General features: G+C 46.2%; 1 protein-coding gene across 1 annotated transcript in view; it reads left to right on the top strand.

Annotated features, from left to right (window-relative positions):
* LOC119185697 (neural cell adhesion molecule 2-like) overlaps positions 1-18,910 on the top strand; it is a 92,775-nt gene that overhangs the window by 35,892 nt on the left and 37,973 nt on the right. Inside the window, exon 6 of the mRNA XM_075867070.1 lies at positions 150-434. Within this exon, the coding sequence (XP_075723185.1) occupies positions 150-434 (285 nt within the window). The remainder of the gene's footprint in view (positions 1-149; positions 435-18,910) is intronic.

The following is an 18,910-nucleotide window of genomic DNA, read 5'->3' as shown; positions in this document are numbered from 1 at the left end:
TAGTTAGGATGCCCTCTATATTGCGCGTCAGTTTTTCGTGTCATGTAATCGCTAACATTAGTGTTATAGTGTTATGTAGCATAAACAGGGCCCTATTCATCAGTGTAGTCGTAATAATGTGTCACGTTTCTTCTCAACCGCTGTTCCAGACAAACCAAAGATCTCGCTGCAGCTGGGCACCAAGCTGAACCTTGGGAATATTCAGGAGAACAACGATGTCTATCTCGAGTGCCGTGTGGACGCCAACCCTCCAGTTGACGAAGTTTCCTGGCAGTTCAACGGCAATGAGCTGCAGGCCTCTGAGAACGTGCTCGTCTCCAAGAACTTCCTCGTCATCCAAAGAGTGCAGACGCACCACTCTGGCTTGTATTCCTGCAGCGCCGAGAATTCCGAAGGGCGGACACAGGGCGAGACGCTTGAGCTGCGCGTTGAACGTGAGTGTCTAACCTCCCGAGGAGTTTGTCCTTCCATCTAGCTTTCGTGCAGCATGCAGCAACGATGGAAAAGAATGCTTTTACTTACGAAGTGCAGGATTACACACAGCTTTCATCCACCTCGATAGTGCTGTGGTTGCAACGCTCGACCAAAGACCTGGACAACGTGGGATTAACACAGCAGCAGCGGTTCTGTTTCGATGGCAGAGAAATGCTAGCACAATGTGTTGAAAATGTCAAAGTGGTACTGACACAAACTTTTGCGGCCGAAGTATCCGGCGGGGTAGATTCCCGTGAACATTTGTCTATCATCTGCAAAATATAAACTGCGAACTTGGAAGATATTTTATATAATTTTAAAGTTTGTGTGAGTGTTTTACTTTATCATGCCATTAACACCCTCCAAGGGGATCCTTCGGAGACCCCCAACTTCCCGCATGTCACCAAGCTGCAGTCAATAAAACAAGTTATGATGGCGTCATAGCCGCCATTTATTTTTTCCCAGGTTTGTTCATGCAGTCTATTTTTCGTCGGGTGGTCGCGAATGCGTGGCGGGGCACAGGCTTTGAAAGTTTTGTGTGTGGCGACACTGCAGTCCCGTTTGTTATTTGAAAGTGATTCTTAACGTGAACCATGCAGAAATGTAATCGTTATGTGAGCTGACGTAGTCGAGACCTGCACACGCTAGGTGGCGATAGTTGCACCCGGCGACTTCTCGTTCTTGGAGCTCTCTCAAACTAAAACTGAAACTGGTTGATAATGAGGGGCCTGTGAATATTTATCTGTCGCGTGCGACAGCAAACAGTGTGTCATGTTAGGACGAACAACACGTTGCAGGAGAAAAATGGGAGGCCACAGTTTTTGGGTCAATACCTCTTTAAATGCACGGGATCATTACCGTAGGGGCTTCAAATAAAATATTTTAGTGCCTTTGAACAATTAAAAATAGCGATTGAAAGTGTTAGGATCTCTCCGAAACTTGTGACAGTAGTGTCAGTGATGGCCACAAATTAAATCATCTTCAACGTGTACACGTAGGACGCATAATCTCATCACGCACACCAGCTCTATACGGGAAACAATAAAAATACCGCAAGTTGGCTACGCCTAAATTATGTCATTATATATTTTTAGTAAATATACAGTAATTATCCGGACCTAAACAGAACGCCATAACACTGCGTTGCATGCCATTGACTAAATAAAAATTCTACCCATTGAAACCAAAAAGCGATTGAATAACCAACACTTTCATGGTCCAAGGGCGAAAATACCTTTCGTAAACGGAGCACTAATGCCCCTTTTTTGCCTTCTGTACAACGGCGTTAGTGAAAAAAGTGACAAGGTGAAAAAGTGACAATAACGTGTAGTATCTCCAACCGAAAAGCCCTCGCTGAATCCTCACGCTGACGTGCTTTGCAGTGAATGCGAAGCAAAGGCAAGCTTTGAACTAGCCTATTGTAGAAACAGATAGAAAAATTGCTCTATGGAATAAAAAAACTTTATTTCAAAACTCTACCTCGAAAGAAAAAGTATCTCAAAGAAACGTTATTCTCGACCAAAATAGCTCTGCCGACTGCATATTCTTAGATTTCTCCAAAGCTTTTGATAAAGTCTGTCACAACTTGCTGTTGCACAAATTAAATGAACTTAATATAGATCCCAGGCTTCTAACATGGCTCGAATGTTTTCTAAAAAATCGTTCTCAATTTGTTTCAGTTAATAATGTAAGCTCTGAACCAAGTGCCGTTCATTCCAGCGTACCACAAGGCTCCGTACTAGGCCCACTGCTCTTTCTTATATACATTAATGATTTACCGTCCTGCATTACCTCCAATATTCATTTATTTGCGGATGACTGCGTAATCTTCCGAGAGATAACTTGTGATGGCGATATTACCTCTCTTCAACATGATCTTAACTCCATTTCTCTTTGGTGCAAAACATGGCTCATGGAATTAAACAATAAGAAATGCCAATTTTTACGTGTTTCGAGAGCGAACCATCAACTTCCAAACTATTACCTTGATAACACCCCTCTTCAATCGGTGACAAACTATGAATACCTTGGGGTGCATATAACAACTGATCTGACCTGGACTGTTCACTGTAATTACGTCATTAAAAATGCTAACCGAATGTTAGGTTACCTCCGCCGCAACTTTTCAACAGCCCCTTCTTTCTTGAAACTTCTTCTTTACACTACACTAATACGACCTAAACTTGAATATTCCGCTGCAGTATGGGATCCTAGTCATGCCAACCTGATACACTCTCTTGAAATGGTACAGAATAACTCAATTCGTTTTATACTTTCTAATTACAACAGGACAGCTAGCATAACAGCCATGAAATCTGGCCTCAACTTACCTTCACTTTCATCCCGTCGTAAAATGTTTCGTCTCCACTTGTTTCACAAGCTGTTTCATCACACATCGCTGCGGGACGGTCTTATCTTGCCTCCTAGTTATATCTCACCCCGGCTGGATCATTCCCATAAGGTCGGGTTGCCTTCTTGCAGGACTCGCGCCTTTTCTCAGTCTTTCATACCTCGCACCTCCGAGGACTGGAACCGGCTTCCCGCATCAGTGGCAACCATTGTAAATCACCTTCATTTCAAAAGTGTCTTAGCTAGTTATGTGTAATTACAGCCAACAAAGTATTGTATTACCCGATGTTGTGTTGTTCCTGTACAGTAGTTATTTTCTTGTCGTTTTTTTTCTGTCTTGATGTAATTCTCACAATTCCCGCGTTTTTGTTTGCTATAAAGCCTGTTAGCCAACCTGTGTAATTAAGGTCTTCTGCTCGATGTAAGTTTCGCCGCTGCATTTGTAGAAATGTTTGTCTTTTCTTTCGCAACCACTCCCCTCTGTAATGCCGTTTGGCCCTGAGGGTATTGCAAATAAAACAAAAATAAAAAAAATAGAAAAAATTGCGTGTCAATTACCTTCGTGGTCTATTCACGTCACCTGATACCAAATTTGGTACATGTGGAGCTAGCGAAATGGCTGTTAGTGCACTATGAGTGTAGCATGTAGTCATGTTTTAGATGACACGAATTTCGCTGCTTATGGCAGTTGGCATTACTTCTTGGTTACCCGGCGGTGGTGCACAGTCCCAAAGGAGGTGTCTCTGGCTGGCTCGCGTCTTCTTGCAGTGTTGGCATACATCAGTGGTGTAAACCTCCGGGCAAACGTGCTTTGCCCAGACGGGGGTCCATATTGCTTGTACTTGCAGCTGCCGTAGTGTGGCTGCTTCTCTGCGTTGTAGGTCTCGGTGAGGCGGTGGGTAGAGGCGTCTGCTCATTCTGTACCAACTGTTCTGTGCCAACTGCCATAAGCAGCAAAATTATCAGCCGAGAGCCAGGCAATAAAAGAGACGTGGTCCAGCACGTGCTTTGCATCCTGGAACGCCAGCGGCCGAAAGCGGCGCCCCCACGGGTTTGACGCGAGTGGGTTGCTACTCCGGGACGTGCGAGCACGCTAGTGTCTCGCTTTAATCGCCCTACCCCTTGCCCCTTTATGCCGGATCGTCAATAAAGTTGTTTCACTCACTAGATGACACGAATGTTATTATTATCATGTCTGGAGGTGTTATTTACTTTCGTCATCCATTCACGTCCGTAATATCAAATTTGGTAAATCTGACGCAAGAGAAACGACCGCGAGCACATCATGAGCGTGGCGTGTAGTCATGATAAAATAAAATCGTCACATGTATATCATGATTTACCATACCAGTTTTGCAAAATATGTGAACGAAACCACCACAAGAGCAGCAGGATCATGAAGTGTGAATAATAACATTCATGACATGCATGTCATGATTTTTTGGTTCAATTAGACAATTATGTAATTATGTTTGCAATAGAGTCTTGCTATGCCATACCAGTTTTGGTATCGATATCATTGTTGGGATGGTAAGGAGAGCCAAAAGACGTCAGTGCCTAAATAGATAGATGGATAGATAGATAGATAGATAGATAGATAGATAGATAGATAGATAGATAGATAGATAGATAGATAGATAGATAGATAGATAGATAGATAGATAGATAGATAGATATGCTCAAAGTCGGCGACGTTCGGCAAGAAGTGCTTCACATTTAACATGTAGAAAAGCTGTTGATGCACCATTTAATCAACATAGATCTCAATTTGGAGGCGTTTTATGCCGACTTTTTTAACAACAATGCTGATGGGCTGGTAATGAGGTTTGTACTGCCATAAATGCGGATGTCTCTTTTTGTTCCGATGCATACTAACAGTGTATAGACGCCTGCAGCAGACTGTCTGTGTATTTTAAAGGATAGAGCATGGAATCATACCAGTAAAGAATTTTCAAAAAACACGTGCTTATGCTGGATAGGACATTACAAAACATGGCTTCCAGGCCAGTGCTTCTTCTAGCTTATCTTGTTGGTATGCGAGCATGGAGCAAGCGGCCAAGTGCTGGCAACACGACAAAGAACCCAAGATTCTTGGTATTGTCAACTAAGATAAATAAAAAAGCAAAGAAAAACTGAATCCGAGACCACCAGATGTTTTGTCCGGCAAAGTGAGCGCGATAAGAGCACTGGTTTATTGCAACAGCCTCGACAGGGAGTTGGACAACTTTACTGTCGCTGTGTATTACTCTATATTGCTTAACGTTCCGTGACGACCCTTTCAGGGTTATTTCTTGCCCTAAGGCTGTCTCCCCTCATATTTACTTGAGAAGGCTGTTAAGTGTCTGTTTTGCTTGCTTTCTTATACACTTTGGTTTTTTACGATGTCTTGCTCCAAGTCTCCATGTATAGTCGCTTTTCTGAGCCTTTCTATTCTCCTCCGTGGAGGCAGCCAATGAGCTTAAGACGTAGTAACCATTTTAGGAGCTTTCTTCTTGTGCTCGCTGCTTGTCCTATATCAGCAATGTTTGCGCCAATGTTGCCTGTAAACTTCTGCGGTCATGCTCAAGGTCACCTCTTCAGTAGTTCCAAGAATTCAGTAGTTCCAGCAGCGGTGTCCCTATCGTCTCTCTTTGTGTAAAACGTCGTGCGCTGCTTATTTGTAATCATGATCAGTTCCAAGAATGCTCACTGGATGGCACGCCGCCACCCGACGTGTCGGATTTCTGCACTTTAAGGTAAAAGGGTGGTAATGGGGTGTGTGGTTCGTCCTTTTGGGGACTAATGGGGCTGCCACAACCATTTTTATCTTTAAGGACTGACGGCACTGGCTCTAACAGTTAGTCCTCACAGACAAGCTCAAGGGACTAACAGTTGGTCCTCACATTTACCCTCTTGTGAGTAACGAATAGTCCCACAATTCACCTCAAAGGACTCATATTTAGTTCTCACATTTGCACCTTATAGAGAGACTGTTAATCCTTACATTTACACCTTACCGGGCAACAGTTAGTCCTCACAGTTGCACTTTGCCGGACGAACGGTTGATACACTCAAATACTCCAATCGGATGAACTTTTTATTCCCAGTTCAAACATTGTTTTTTGTTTATCTTCCGCCAGGCCTAACACTTTTTTTCGCCAGTTTTTCTGTGCAGTGAGCAACCAATTGCGCAGAAAAAAACGCGCGAAAAAGTAGTTAGCCAACTATGTGTAACTGCTTTCGCAGTAACGGCAACAACGAAAAACAAAGTGAGACATCAAAATCTTTATATTTCTACATACACACGAAGTTTCTCCATTCTTTTAAGTGAATTCATGGTGAAGTATACAAGTCTAGTCTCGTTGTCAAATCTTGTTCACTCTTTGGGGAGCTCCTCCGACGGAAGCGATAGATGACAGGCATTGCAGACGCCAGCGCACGCAGCCTTCTGCCTGTTGTGTTCCCATGGCTACAAGTACAATAATAAAGTAAAAATAGTTAGACACACATGACAGAAGATGAAGATACACGCATATGACAAGTACGTCCACGTTAATATAAAAAGAAGCGTTAAAATATGACACAAAAATAACTTTACCTTCAAATCTCGCACAGTCCTTCTGAAGCTGCTCTGACGAAAGAGAGGGATGACAGGCATCGCAGACCTCAGCGCACACAGTCTGCAGCACGGTGTGTGCCCACGGCTGCACAATAAGTATGTAAAATAGTGAGTCACACGTGACAGAGGATGAATACAACTGCATATGAGAAATACGTGCAAAGTGAAATGAAAGCATACGTAAAATATGACATGCTAATAATTTCACCGTGATGTCACACATCGTCAAATACTCATTTCGATCCCCGTAGCGCAGCAGCTTATGAGTGGCGGCCGCAGCCACAACTCCGCGAACCACCTTGCTGCTAATAAGTTGGCGAATCCTAAGCGAGCGACGTCGTTCAGCTCGAGCAAGCGAACGCGAGACCAAACACGGCACTGAGTGCGGAGTATCTGCCCCCAGCGAACTTCGAACAGGAGAGCGAGCGTACGCTTGGCCGCCGCCACGAACAGCGCCGAGCTGGTTCGGAGCTAGCGCCAAAGAAATCGACGGTAATGCGGCCCTTTTCCAGAAACTCGAGCGAGTGCAGTACGCAAACGTGAGTCCACCGCCACGGCCAACGGATGGCGCCGAGCTGCTTGCGACCGACTGACGGGAAAGGCAACTGTAATGGCGAGCAATTTTCAGTGATTTTCGACGATAGAAAAAGCCCCGCCAGCCTGTGCTGGTGTACTTACAACGCGCAACATACTACAACCGAGCTCTTTACGAGAACACGCAGCGTGTTTTCGATGACTCCGAACACAGCGACGAGGTCTCAGCTCCATATCGTCAGCCCGGAGCTCATCGCGGCGGTGAAGACAGGCGAGCACTCGATGAGCGAGCGTACGGGAGGCCGACGGCGATGGCGGCCGATTTCCAGGCGTTCACAAAGCACAAGCGAACTGAAGATGCCGAAGCTGACCTTCGCGATGCATTTCGTGCGTGCGATATATAACACGACTGAGCCCAATGCTGGCAAGCACGATCCGTATCGCACACGCGACAAGTAATGTAGAATAAAGAATGATAACCTACTTGCCTTAAAATCCAGCACTGTTTTCTACCATGAGTCAGACAGAAGTATATATCCGGTAGGCCTGTTGTCTTCTCAGCCACAATATTAGCCTCCCAACTGTTGCTGTCGTGTGTTGGTCATGACTATCTTGAAGCCAAAGATATACAGCGCGACGTGGTGACGTGTCGAGACTTGCTCCAGACTTCATGGGTGCAGCGAAACGCAAAAGCAGCACTCCGAGCGCGACGCAACGCGAACCATCGCCGGCAAAATACGGGGAACGACTGAGCCAGAAGAGGAGGAGAAGGAGGATTGGTCACCTTGGCAACGCTTTTTGCGCTGCCTGCAATCCCCAGGCGGCTCATTCCTTTGGAGCGTGTTTAAGGAATAAGTGGTTTTGCGCTGCAGGCTTCCCTCTGTGGTTGCTCCTCAACAGTCTATCCGTTCATCGCATGCCCCTATTGGGCTCCGTTGCTCTTTTTTCGGGTGGTTTTGCCTTAGAGTGAAGGCCCGCGCACTCGCCTCCTCGAAGTAAGCCTGACAGAAAGGGAAGTGAGGACAAAAGTGTGTGGTCGTCACTGTCTCCCTTTGGGAAGGTCACCTCAAAACGTCACACGGGGGATGGGCAGGAGGAGAAAAAAAAGGAATGTGAAAGAGATAGGAGAAGATGAGGGTGTCAGTGGAGTTTGTTCTGTCTGCACGCGCGCGAAACCACGCCCCGTTCTAAAACGTCAGTTTTCCGCTGATTATAAGAATGCTCATTAGACGGTGAGTGCCACCCAGTCATTAATATCTATTTCTACAATGTAATAATTATAAAAGAATGGCGTTATTACACTGAAAATACGCACGCTACGTTAGAAAATAAAAACAAGCATACACAGTTCCAAGAATGAACCGTCCTTCTTGTGTTTACGCATGCGTGTCTTTATTTGTAAAACCTGAAAATTGCTTTAAACCCCCTTCTGCCCCCCATTTTCTCAAGATGTTTTAAAATGTTAATAATAATAAATTTATCCGTCAGGAGACTACTAACATTGACCTGTCATCATTCTGACTGAAGATAAATGCTATCATAACACTTTGCTTCTTTGTAACACTGTTTATGTTTTTTTATTAGTGCTACAAACGAGTATGTAAGAGGTGCTGCGACACATGTAGAATCTCGACACTTTATTCTTGATTGATTTGATTGATATGTGGGATTTAACGTCCCAAAACCACCATATGATTATGAGAGACGCCGCAGTGAACGGCTCCGGAAGTTTCGACTGTCACTTTATTCTTCACGATCAAAGCATAACAATGATAACAATGACGGCTACCTGCGTCTTAGCCACCCGGCGAGAAGACTTGTGTTCTTCTAGCGCGCACCTCTAGCTCAAAGAACAAGCAGCGTGAGAGGCGCAAAGCTCTGACTAAATATAATGTTGATAATTGATAAAAATGAAGGCACCACAGGGCTCTCCGCCCCCTGCCTCTTTCCGCGATTTGAAAGGTATGTGCAAAAAAGCAAGAGGGACTGACACTATGTGCGTGAGCGACAGTCTGGATTTAGTCCATGGGGAAGTCCGAGTTGTTACTGTGAATAACGTTGAGTACCCGAGAGATCCGGCCGGCGACAGTCGGAGCCGCAGAGCGGATGAGGCGCGCGCCGAAGTTTTTGTAGGCATTGATGATGCAACCCGGCGAAGTCCTTTTGAAAACTCGCATCAGCGACACCAGTGGTCGCCACGCACAAACCGACTCAGTGCGGATGGTGCGGAGTGCGGTGATGGCTTGTGTGGGCAGGAGTCGAACGTGGTGCGTATTCGGCATAGACGTGAGTTTTAGTGAGAACTCGACGCTTCCTTTGCGCGGTGTGAGCAGGAACACAGGACAATGGTGACCGGTGCACCCTGCTAGAAAAACAATGGCAGCATACCCACGGAGTAAACGATGGAGAGTGGGCGAAGCATCCGTCCGTTCATTCGTCCTTGCTTCCGTCCGTCCGTGGGTGCGTCTCTGTGGCCGCCCGTGCGTCCATCCACCCGTCCATGCGTGCGTCTGTTCGTGTGTCCGCACGTCCATCTGTGCGTGCGTCCCTGCGTTAGTGAATGCATCCGCTCCTGCATCCGTCCACGCATCCATGCGTACGTGCAGTCGTCCGCGCGTCCGTCCATGCATCTGTCTGTGTGTCCGTTCGTCGGCCTGTTCAACACTCCAAGTACCACCATCTCGCATGTTTTAATGATATATTCCTCATATAGAAACACCGCCATCCAGTGGATATTCCAAGGACTGAACGAGAGGAGGAGCACGCACATTTTCTTACGGCTTGCGCTTCGTGTCTACTTCCCACCTTTAACCACATCAAGTTCATTGTATATACTAGTTCACTGTATTCATGGCACTGCGGCCCAACGCTCGCTAAACCTTCCTAAAACCAAGGAGGTTACGCCCAGCGAGTATAATGTAGCAACCCTTTCTTGTCAGATAGTGCTGAATGTACATGCCAATGGCTGCTAAGGGGGAATGAGAGACAGGAGAATTCGGCTTTTAGTTAACGCGCACGTTGCGAAGTTTTCATTTTTCAACAACGCAAAGAAGAAATCTCCCACCTGCACCACCTTGGTGGTCAAAATGTAAGACTGATTACACACTACAACTACTGCTACGACTACGAGGGACGAACGGGTTGCGCTATAAGGAGCTTCGCCCCTAATAATGCATTGCCGTGCACACTGTGATTTTCGAATCGGCTGTAGAGGCGGCAGGAAGGTGCGCTGAACGAACATGAGCAGGTGGCACGAGAACAAGGTGTACATGGGTCGATCGCACCGACGCGAGCAAATCTCTGTCTCATGCTGAAGGAAAAGGCCCCGGACTCAATCAGCACTGGCCAGGACTGCTGCGTCATCGAATGTTGTATAGGATGTGCAGAGTTCAAGCTCTTCAATGCTTTCCACAGAGATGTTCGGCGGCACATCGACATCCGCAGGTGACGTGGGCTCTGCTAGATCAGAAAAATGCGTGAATTTCGCACAACACTGCCTTGGGCGGCCAGCATAGCAGATCTTTGGACTGGCACGGCGTGATAGTCACATGCATGCGTGTGCAGTGAGTCATAACTGGGTCGCTCCACGGTGGGCATAACTGCAGCGTCGTCCACAATCGTCGCCATGTTGCGGTAGTTTGGCCTCTGGCGTGGTGAATGGCAGCTGGCTCGGTTAGGGTGTCGCCTGTGGTGTCAGCTTAGAAGTCACGGTGTCGCCAAATCGAATGTCCCACACAGAGTCAGTAGGCACTGAAGTCATGCTCAGAGATGTGTCCGCAGCCATCGACCACTCAACCAAAGGTCGATCTTCGGATTGCGTATGCAACGATACATCAGTAGAGTGCTTTGTCGTTGGAAGGTCTTCTACCTCATTGTTGTGACATATTGCTGGACGGGATGCCGTCAAGACAAACTGCGAAGGTGGCTTGACTTGCTTACGTTAGGCAAAGAACAAATTTCCACGTTGCGTCAATCCCTAGTTGGAGGCCATGATCAGCGACGCAAAACTTTAGGACAGCGTCGCACAGCCCGTCATATGGGCGGGGTCTCCAGAAAAAATAGGTGAGGAGTTGTTTAAAGTCAGATGGAAGGATATACTCCAGGACCTCTAACATAAACTCATGGATTTAAATGTTGTTTGGCGCAAAGGCAGGCTCGAATGCCCCGAACAATGTGTCGACACAGGCACAGTAGGATGCTGGCAGCAGTGGGTGAAATCGCGCCTACCAGGCTTGGTCAAGGGAGGTCTGTGGGCCGAGTGGTACCACTCGCTGTGGCGCAGAAATAACTTGGAAGCCACGGGCCTCCGGAAGCGGGTGGTGGGTGAGGTCGTAGCAGGCCAGCGCCACAGAATAGTGGTCATCGTAGGGCTGCGTGTTGGAGCTTAATGTTGCAGCGAGGTGATGGAACTCGACTAGCAGCGCTCCGAGCAAGATGGCGGGCACAAGCGGCTAGTCCGTGATGCCATTCACCATGAAAATGGCGTCGAACTGCATAAACCAGTTTATGGTCAGTCGTACGGTATGCTGGCACTGGCGGGCAGAGTCATGGAAACATGGCTGCTGGTGGCTCGTTGAAGGGCCCGTTCTCCGGGTCACCACTTGTAGTGGGAGGCACAGAGACGTGTTGAATCTCGCAACTTTATTCTTCAGTCCCTACGCAAAGTGGCAGCGGCTGCGTCGTCCGCACTGCCAGGTGCGAGGACTCGTTCTCTTCCAGCGCGTGCCTCCAGTTCCGAGCACGCGCAGCATGAGAGGAACAGCGTTGCCACTAAGAATTGATGATGAATGAAGAGGATGAAGGCACTACAAATACTTTCTGAACCCTTCCTGTACAGCACGCTTTATATATAAAGAGTTTTTGCTACTACGAGTCCTGGAAAAACTGCAATAAAGGAAGCCTACGCGTAGTGAGTTTGTCAACAACTACACTATTTTCCTCTCGGGTAAATAAATGCAGACAGTTACACCAGCACTGATCCCTACATAAGGACTCTTGCAGTCTCAGATAATCAACAATACAAAAAACTGTTGCTAAACATAAGAAACTGCTGTACAGGGGTGTTCAGTCAGGACAACTTGTACGTTCTTCTACTTTGCTTGGCCGTCCCAGCTCATAAGCGCCAACTCATCGATCTCACACGCAAGCATACAGCAGTGGGAAGTCTCGATTTCTTCGTGACAACGCGTTGGGTAGCCGCGGTACTCCGCCTTCTCTTGACACCCGTAGGTAACCCAGTGAATGCTTTCAGATGCGAAGCAGCTCTTTGACTAGCACGTGTAAAGCTGTCCATCCATGTCTCCGTGCCAACGTGCCACACCTTGTTCTTCCCTCCGCAGTTGTTTAAAGGGTGCCAAGTAGGTCAAGTCTCAACAGCGCGTTGACGTCACTCTCTCCTTCACCATCAGCAGCCGCTGGTTCCGAGGTGTTGTTCCTCCACCTCTTCGCGACACACTTCTCTCTCGCTTCACCTTATTCGCCACCCGCAACGCTCGACCGCACGTCGATTGCAAAGACTCTTTCGGCTCGTTTATCTGCGATGAAACTTGCACGAAGCCAAACCCAAACCTTCCTGAAATATCTTTGCGTTTCAAAGAAACGGTTATTTGAGTAAAGGCCACACCAAGTTTCACTTCAAACCATTCTTCCAGCACCCGGGTGACGCCCCTATCAGCCGGGTCAGTGGCGTGCGCACAGCTGCTGCTTCGCATCCCATCATGATTGTCTTCGGGTAGATGGCACTGAATTCTTTTATTTTAATAAATGCTTTAGCTGCGGGTGGCGGGTGGCGAGAGTGCCCGCCATGCGGGTGGCGAGAGTGCCCGAGGGACAATCGGCCGAGGACTTCGAAAAAATGCACCTCGTGGCGACCCGGTCGTTGGCTACAGGAACGTATTGAAGAAGCTCGTCGGATTTCGTGGCTGACTGGTCGCGTGCAGCACGAATGTTCTGAACCTCGTCGGATGGGCATTCGTACGCGGGACTCGCGTTGATAGTGGCCGGACGAGATGTTGTAGGAGACGTAGTCGGGGAAGTTATGTCCCGGTCAGTGGAGACTTTCGGGCCGGAAGGTACCGCACGCTGCGACGCAGACGAAACCTGTAAGTCGCGGGTGAACGGCAGCGGGTGGTAGGTGAGGCCATAGCTGGCAAGCAACGCAGAGCAGAGGTCATCGTAAGGCTGCTGGCTGGAGGTTGAAGTGCCAGAGAGATGACGCAACTCTACCGGAAGGGCGTCTTGAAGAATGGCATGCATCAGCGGCTGGTCCGTGACGCCATTCAACGCCAGAACGGCATCGAGCTGCATGAACCATACCATGGGGTAGGTCGATTGGAACGGCGGCACTGGCGGGCAGAGTTGCGGGAACATGGCATCGGGCCGCTCGGCGAAGGGCGTGTTCTCCGGGTCACCAATGTAGCGGCGAGAGAAGAGAGATGTGAGACGGCGTCGTAGGTAGCCGACGGGGCCGTGCCGATCGCGCCACTTTATTCCACGCCCGAAGCCGAGCCGCGGTAGCTGTCTCCGTCCGACGCGCCAGGTGCGTGAGCTCGTTCTAATCCTCGCGCAGCTCGAGCTAGCATCAGCTGCGCGAGAGGCGCGGCGCGGTGATTGAGAAATGATGATGGCGATGATGGCACTACAAGCTCACTTTCTTTATGGCTGACTAAGCGGTTGGAACATTTTCTCCTTCGTCTGCAGTTGTAATAGTCGCTTCACGCAGACTAGTGTACGTATATATACGTATAATGTCGACAGTTCTCGACATTTACAAATGAGCCATATATTTATTAGATGTCGAAGGTACATGGAAACGTTCTAACATTCCGAATGAAGCTCAAAAGACGTGCGGATCACCCACTTTTTCGTGGAATTTTATTTCATAGAGATATATTTTACAATACGCTTGTTCTAAATTCTTATGTTTTTGGCTCTTAGTTGTATGTTGATGACAATTTACTATATATATGTTGCGAAGTCACAGCCTGGACGGGACCAGCAGCGGCCAGGCAGTCAATTCTACCCGCCAGGAACATTTTCACCAGGTATTCCGAACACGTCGAACCTTGAACGAGAGTGGCCGCAGCGACAGAACTCATACCACCCTTAGGAAAACGCACTGAAAGCGTCGCAACGTGGCCGAGGTTATAGACCACGCAACACAAGTTCGTTACCCAGTCACTATCAGCCAAGGTTTACTCCAAACTTCAGCAATCTTCAGCGTCTCCACCGGCATTTCGAACGACAACGGCGAAACATCCAATGTCGGCTACCGTATTTAGATCCGAAATATTTTCAGACGAAGTTCAAGCGTGGAAGAGTCCAACCACCATGATGCAGCCAACCCGGCCCACCTGAAGCACTGTCGGCAGCTCCACGCGCTCGCAGTCATGGCCGAGTGTGCTCGGGGTTCTGGGCGCGAAGAGCTAGCTGGAAGAAGCTCAGGAAGATGAAGTACAAAAAGCTGGCCCAGGAACGGGTGCTGTCTGTGTCGTTTATTCTTTTACATTATATATAATTGTATTGACCTTCACAAATTGGGACTGCGCAGCAGATATGACCCACGCGATCACGTCGCCTAGTTGAACCGATTAGGTGACGGCACTGCAAGAAGAACTGAACAAAGCAGATCGTGAACGTCGTCTTTCCTACTTAAAGAAGAAATTTCAAGCACTCATTACAATGGGCGATTGAGTGTACGACCAAATTTGCTTCCTTGAAGGGTTTATATTTCATGAATACAGTGAAAGCCATTGAAGTACAAAAAAATCGTAAACTGTCGAAACAGCTTTTTATTGGTGCGAGTGGCTTTTACGAGCTGACGTAAAAAAGAACGAAAAAGTACATGTTTTAGTGACTTCACCCGGTGCATCTGAAAAAAAAAAGACCACGACGGTGGCAGATCTTACTTTTTTAATGCAGTTTTGTGATGTCTTCCAACAAAACGCGGTAATGAATGAATAAAAAAAGATACAAGAGACTTGATAACGAGCTTGCCATAGTGCAACAAATGTCCAATGCTTTAGGCCATCTTTGGCTACCCAATATTTGGTATTTTCTTATTTTTATAACAAATAAATGAAGGCTCCGCGCACATACAGGCCATAACTGTCATGGTGAGACTCTGTATAAAGCTGAAGGGCGATGACATCGCTGCGCACGTTTGGTGCTCAATGTCACCTTGCAATGGAGGCCGAAGGTCGTGGGACGAGCGGAGAAGCTAACGCGCTAAACGTCCTGAGGGGTTTGGGATTCGGGCTGCGTGCCTGAAGCAGGATGAGCCTAGCGATAACTATGCGCAGGTGTTCACAGATGTTTCATACATTTATGCTTGGTGCGTTTTTACTACTGGGTTCTATGCAGTCTGCCGATATGGGCGTCAGGTTGCGATTTTTTTGTTTGCACGACGGACAGAGCCTGTCGTGTTCCACAGGGTACATGCGATGGTTCCCGTAAGGAAGGAACCACACCGTCTGACGCCTGCGTATACCAACACTGTAGCTTGGCTCAATTAGGGTCGGTTCATCATCATTATCACTGGGTTATCGATGATATACACCACGATGGTGCCTTCGCTAAGTGAAGCAGCCACTTTTTCCCACGCCAGCGTTAGTCTGGGTTGCGCCAGGTCAGAATATAAAAAGTTGAGCTCATAAACCAACTTCTTAAAGCAAAGCAACTTGTGATCAAACTGATCCATCCGCCTTAAGAACCGAATTGTGACGCTTTTTTTTGTCAATCCAACTTCTCTTCCAAAACCAAAATACGTGGAGAGAAAGAGCCCTCGCTGAGTTCTTGGATGATTCTGGGTACAGCTGCTACATTGTACCCGGCTCACAATTCACAAAATTGCCATGTTAGAAAGTGGTATTGCGATACCCGATAAGGCAATTGTATTTTAGTTTGTTTCACTATTGCTTAAAATGTGCGATTGTGTGCAATTAATGCAAGTTGATTATCAAATACCAGAATGTGCTTAGTGTGGTACGTTGAAGGAAGCAACAAAAGGGAGAAGGTATGGAGGTTAACCAGAAAAACATCTGGTTGGCTACCCTACACTGGTGGATTACAGAAGGAGACAAGAAAGTTGAGAAAAAGGGAAGAGAGGAAAAGAAAAAAAGGAGAGACTGACAGTGATTTCACAGTACCTTGGAAGTGTTGAAAAACATATTGAACAAAGTGGACGGGTAGAATTGGGCAGCTCTCTGCCGCATATGATTCGTAAAGAATAAAGATGCTGGTAAAATTACATCTGAAGTTGGTGGCGCAGCCAAGGGATAACACACTGTACTCGTGCCCTCACCCTCCACAATTTCTTTTTTTTTTGCCATGACGTACATTGCACGAAAAGACAGTCGACTACATCTGCCAGATTGGACCTCATTTCAGACGAAGGGAGTGCCTCCCCTCCCCCCCAAAAAATGCTGCCTACGCCCTTGTTTCAAATACGATTTATTTATTCCCGTAGTAAATTCCAGTGGAAACAAACGCAAGCAAATATCTGTGCAGTGTTGCATTACCTCGTTTCTCCTCATGATACACCTTTGAGAACGGTCATACTAGGTTAGAACATAGCTGATCCGTTTTATTATGCAGCTATGAGAAAAAACATATCTAGTAAAGGGTCGCTGCTTCATTAGAAAGCTGCGCCGAAATCTTGTAGTAAAGTTAAAAAATGCATTTTGTACAACAATTTAAGCCTAACCCAATCTGTGTTTAGAGTGATTACGGTATTAGCACAACCTAATAAGCCTCAACTTCAAATTTGAGAAAGAAGGCTGAATATTACCAGATGTCAAGAACTGATGCAAACACTAATTGAGAAAGATTCACGGTGTATGAGTTTCTTGACGTTGTCCGGCAACCTTGCCAAAACGAAAAGCAATATTCTGGATTACATGGACACACTTGCAATACTGATTGGGTCTTACGACACGTTCTAGTTAGACGGCACAGGACATAATACAGAGTGCTGCTGCAAACTAGCAAATCTTGGTTTTTGAAGCCTGAGTCAAAGCTCAAATACTTGCACTGCGAACACAGGTGCCATTCAAAAAGGGCTCCGAAGTTTGTAAAGACGATTGCATAAGCTAAATGTGACATCTCTCGTGGAGACACGTTCAGGGATACAAGTGGTTTTAATCATGAAAAGTGATGCAAGCATACAAAAAAAGGTACATGTGGCTCCTCTGCTTTAGATACGTTCATTTTGAGAACAACAATACTTGATTGGAATAAAACTGACATTGATTTCTAGCGTTTCATGGAAAACTTCTTCACAAAGAATAATTTACACTTTTAAATAAGAAATTTTGCTACTTGATTCCGACAAAACCAAGTCCTTATATACCAGTGGCAGTGTATTGTATGATAGAAATTTGTGAATGAATTTGAATGCAAACAGTAAGATGATTACAAACAGGACACCCTCTATTTTTTCAATTTACTTGGAAAAATATTATCATTTCCAAAAAACAATAAAATATAATTCTGTGTTCCATAGCAATAGAGTTACCAATCTCGAAGAATGATTGTAATAGGAATTGCTTCTGAAATCATGCTTTCTTAAGCTCATAAGCGTCAAATATTTGTAGAAGAAAAAGAGCAGTTAATGCTTAATATTGCGTGCTCTGCACAAAGGCGATGGGAAATCACTGACAAACGTCTGCTGAATATGTTTTCTATTCTTTGAAGGGTTTATATTTCATAAATACAGTGGACGCCATAGAAGTACAGCCCACTCCTGCGATAGCCCAATTCGGGCTGCATTATGTGAAAATAAGTAAATAAATAAATAAATAAATAAAGAAATACGTGTAACTATAATGAAACTTCGAACGTCCACCTCAAAACTCGTAATTCCAACTAAAATTTCTGCTAGATTTTATATCTTAATGCATGGGTCCACAAATTATGACTGAGTGACAGAAGGGGATTATGGAAACGAAGCTATACAAACTGCTGCTGACAAACGCTCTAAAAATGCGGTGTCCATGCATATTTTCTATTGGTTATTTCTGCACTAATTGGTCGTTCAAAAATATGTCGTACTTCAAATGAGATTTCACCCACATTTTCTATTTTATTTCAACTGCATATGCACTAATAAACCACCAATTTCAGTAGCAAGTCTTATTAGATCTTTTTAGAATATGCGCATGATGACTGTCACTCCTTTATTTTTCTTTTCTGACATCGTAGAACATAACATTTTGAATGATTATGGATATTCATGACTGGTTTCGGTTGCCTGAGCACAGACGGGAAGTGTGAGTAATAGAACGCGAGAGACTCTCTCGCTTGTCAAGAAGCGCTTTCGTGGCAGCCTTTCGCTCCCTTTCAAATATCTGAAACGTTCGTTTTGAAACTTCCTTCCGTAGTGCAGACCATCAATCAAAGCCGCGCTGCGGCTGACTCCCATATGTTGCTGCTGCGTTCATGTTCCTTGCAGTACAACGAAATATGGGAGTCTGGCTCACATCACTTAAAGGAGAGAGTGAAACGTCAAAAATACATCTCAGCATCAAAAAAAAAAGCGTGAGTGCTGTGACCTTCTTCTACCAGAACTCGGGTGTATTGTGTTATTCGGAGTACAGCGAGAACTCTTCCTACTCCATTTTCAGGTCTCACTTTCTTCGTGCGCCTTCAGTACCATGACGTTGAAGTTTCTGTTGAAGATAAAAAAGGCAAAAACTACACAAAACGAAACGCAGTCGACCGTAAAAGGTGGTGTTGATGGAAAGCTCAAACGGCAAGGGTTTTCTGCGAATAGTTGGGGTACAATGTAACTTTATTTCATTCTTCACTTCACTGCACTTCTCGGCATGGAAGTTTATGGCAGTGAGCTAAAGCTCTCTTATGTTCGCCTGAACTTTGGTTTGCAACATGGTACGTTGGGCACCGAAAGTTGCTTTATAGCTGAAGCTTTCAGCTTAGCGGGACAAGTTTATTCTGATA

The sequence above is a fragment of the Rhipicephalus microplus genome, chromosome 1, assembly GCF_043290135.1.
Source record: "Rhipicephalus microplus isolate Deutch F79 chromosome 1, USDA_Rmic, whole genome shotgun sequence".
NCBI classification, from domain to species: Eukaryota; Metazoa; Arthropoda; class Arachnida; order Ixodida; family Ixodidae; genus Rhipicephalus; species Rhipicephalus microplus.
The sequence above is the reverse complement of the archived record's forward strand: the minus strand, read 5'-3'. Positions and strand labels throughout refer to the sequence as shown.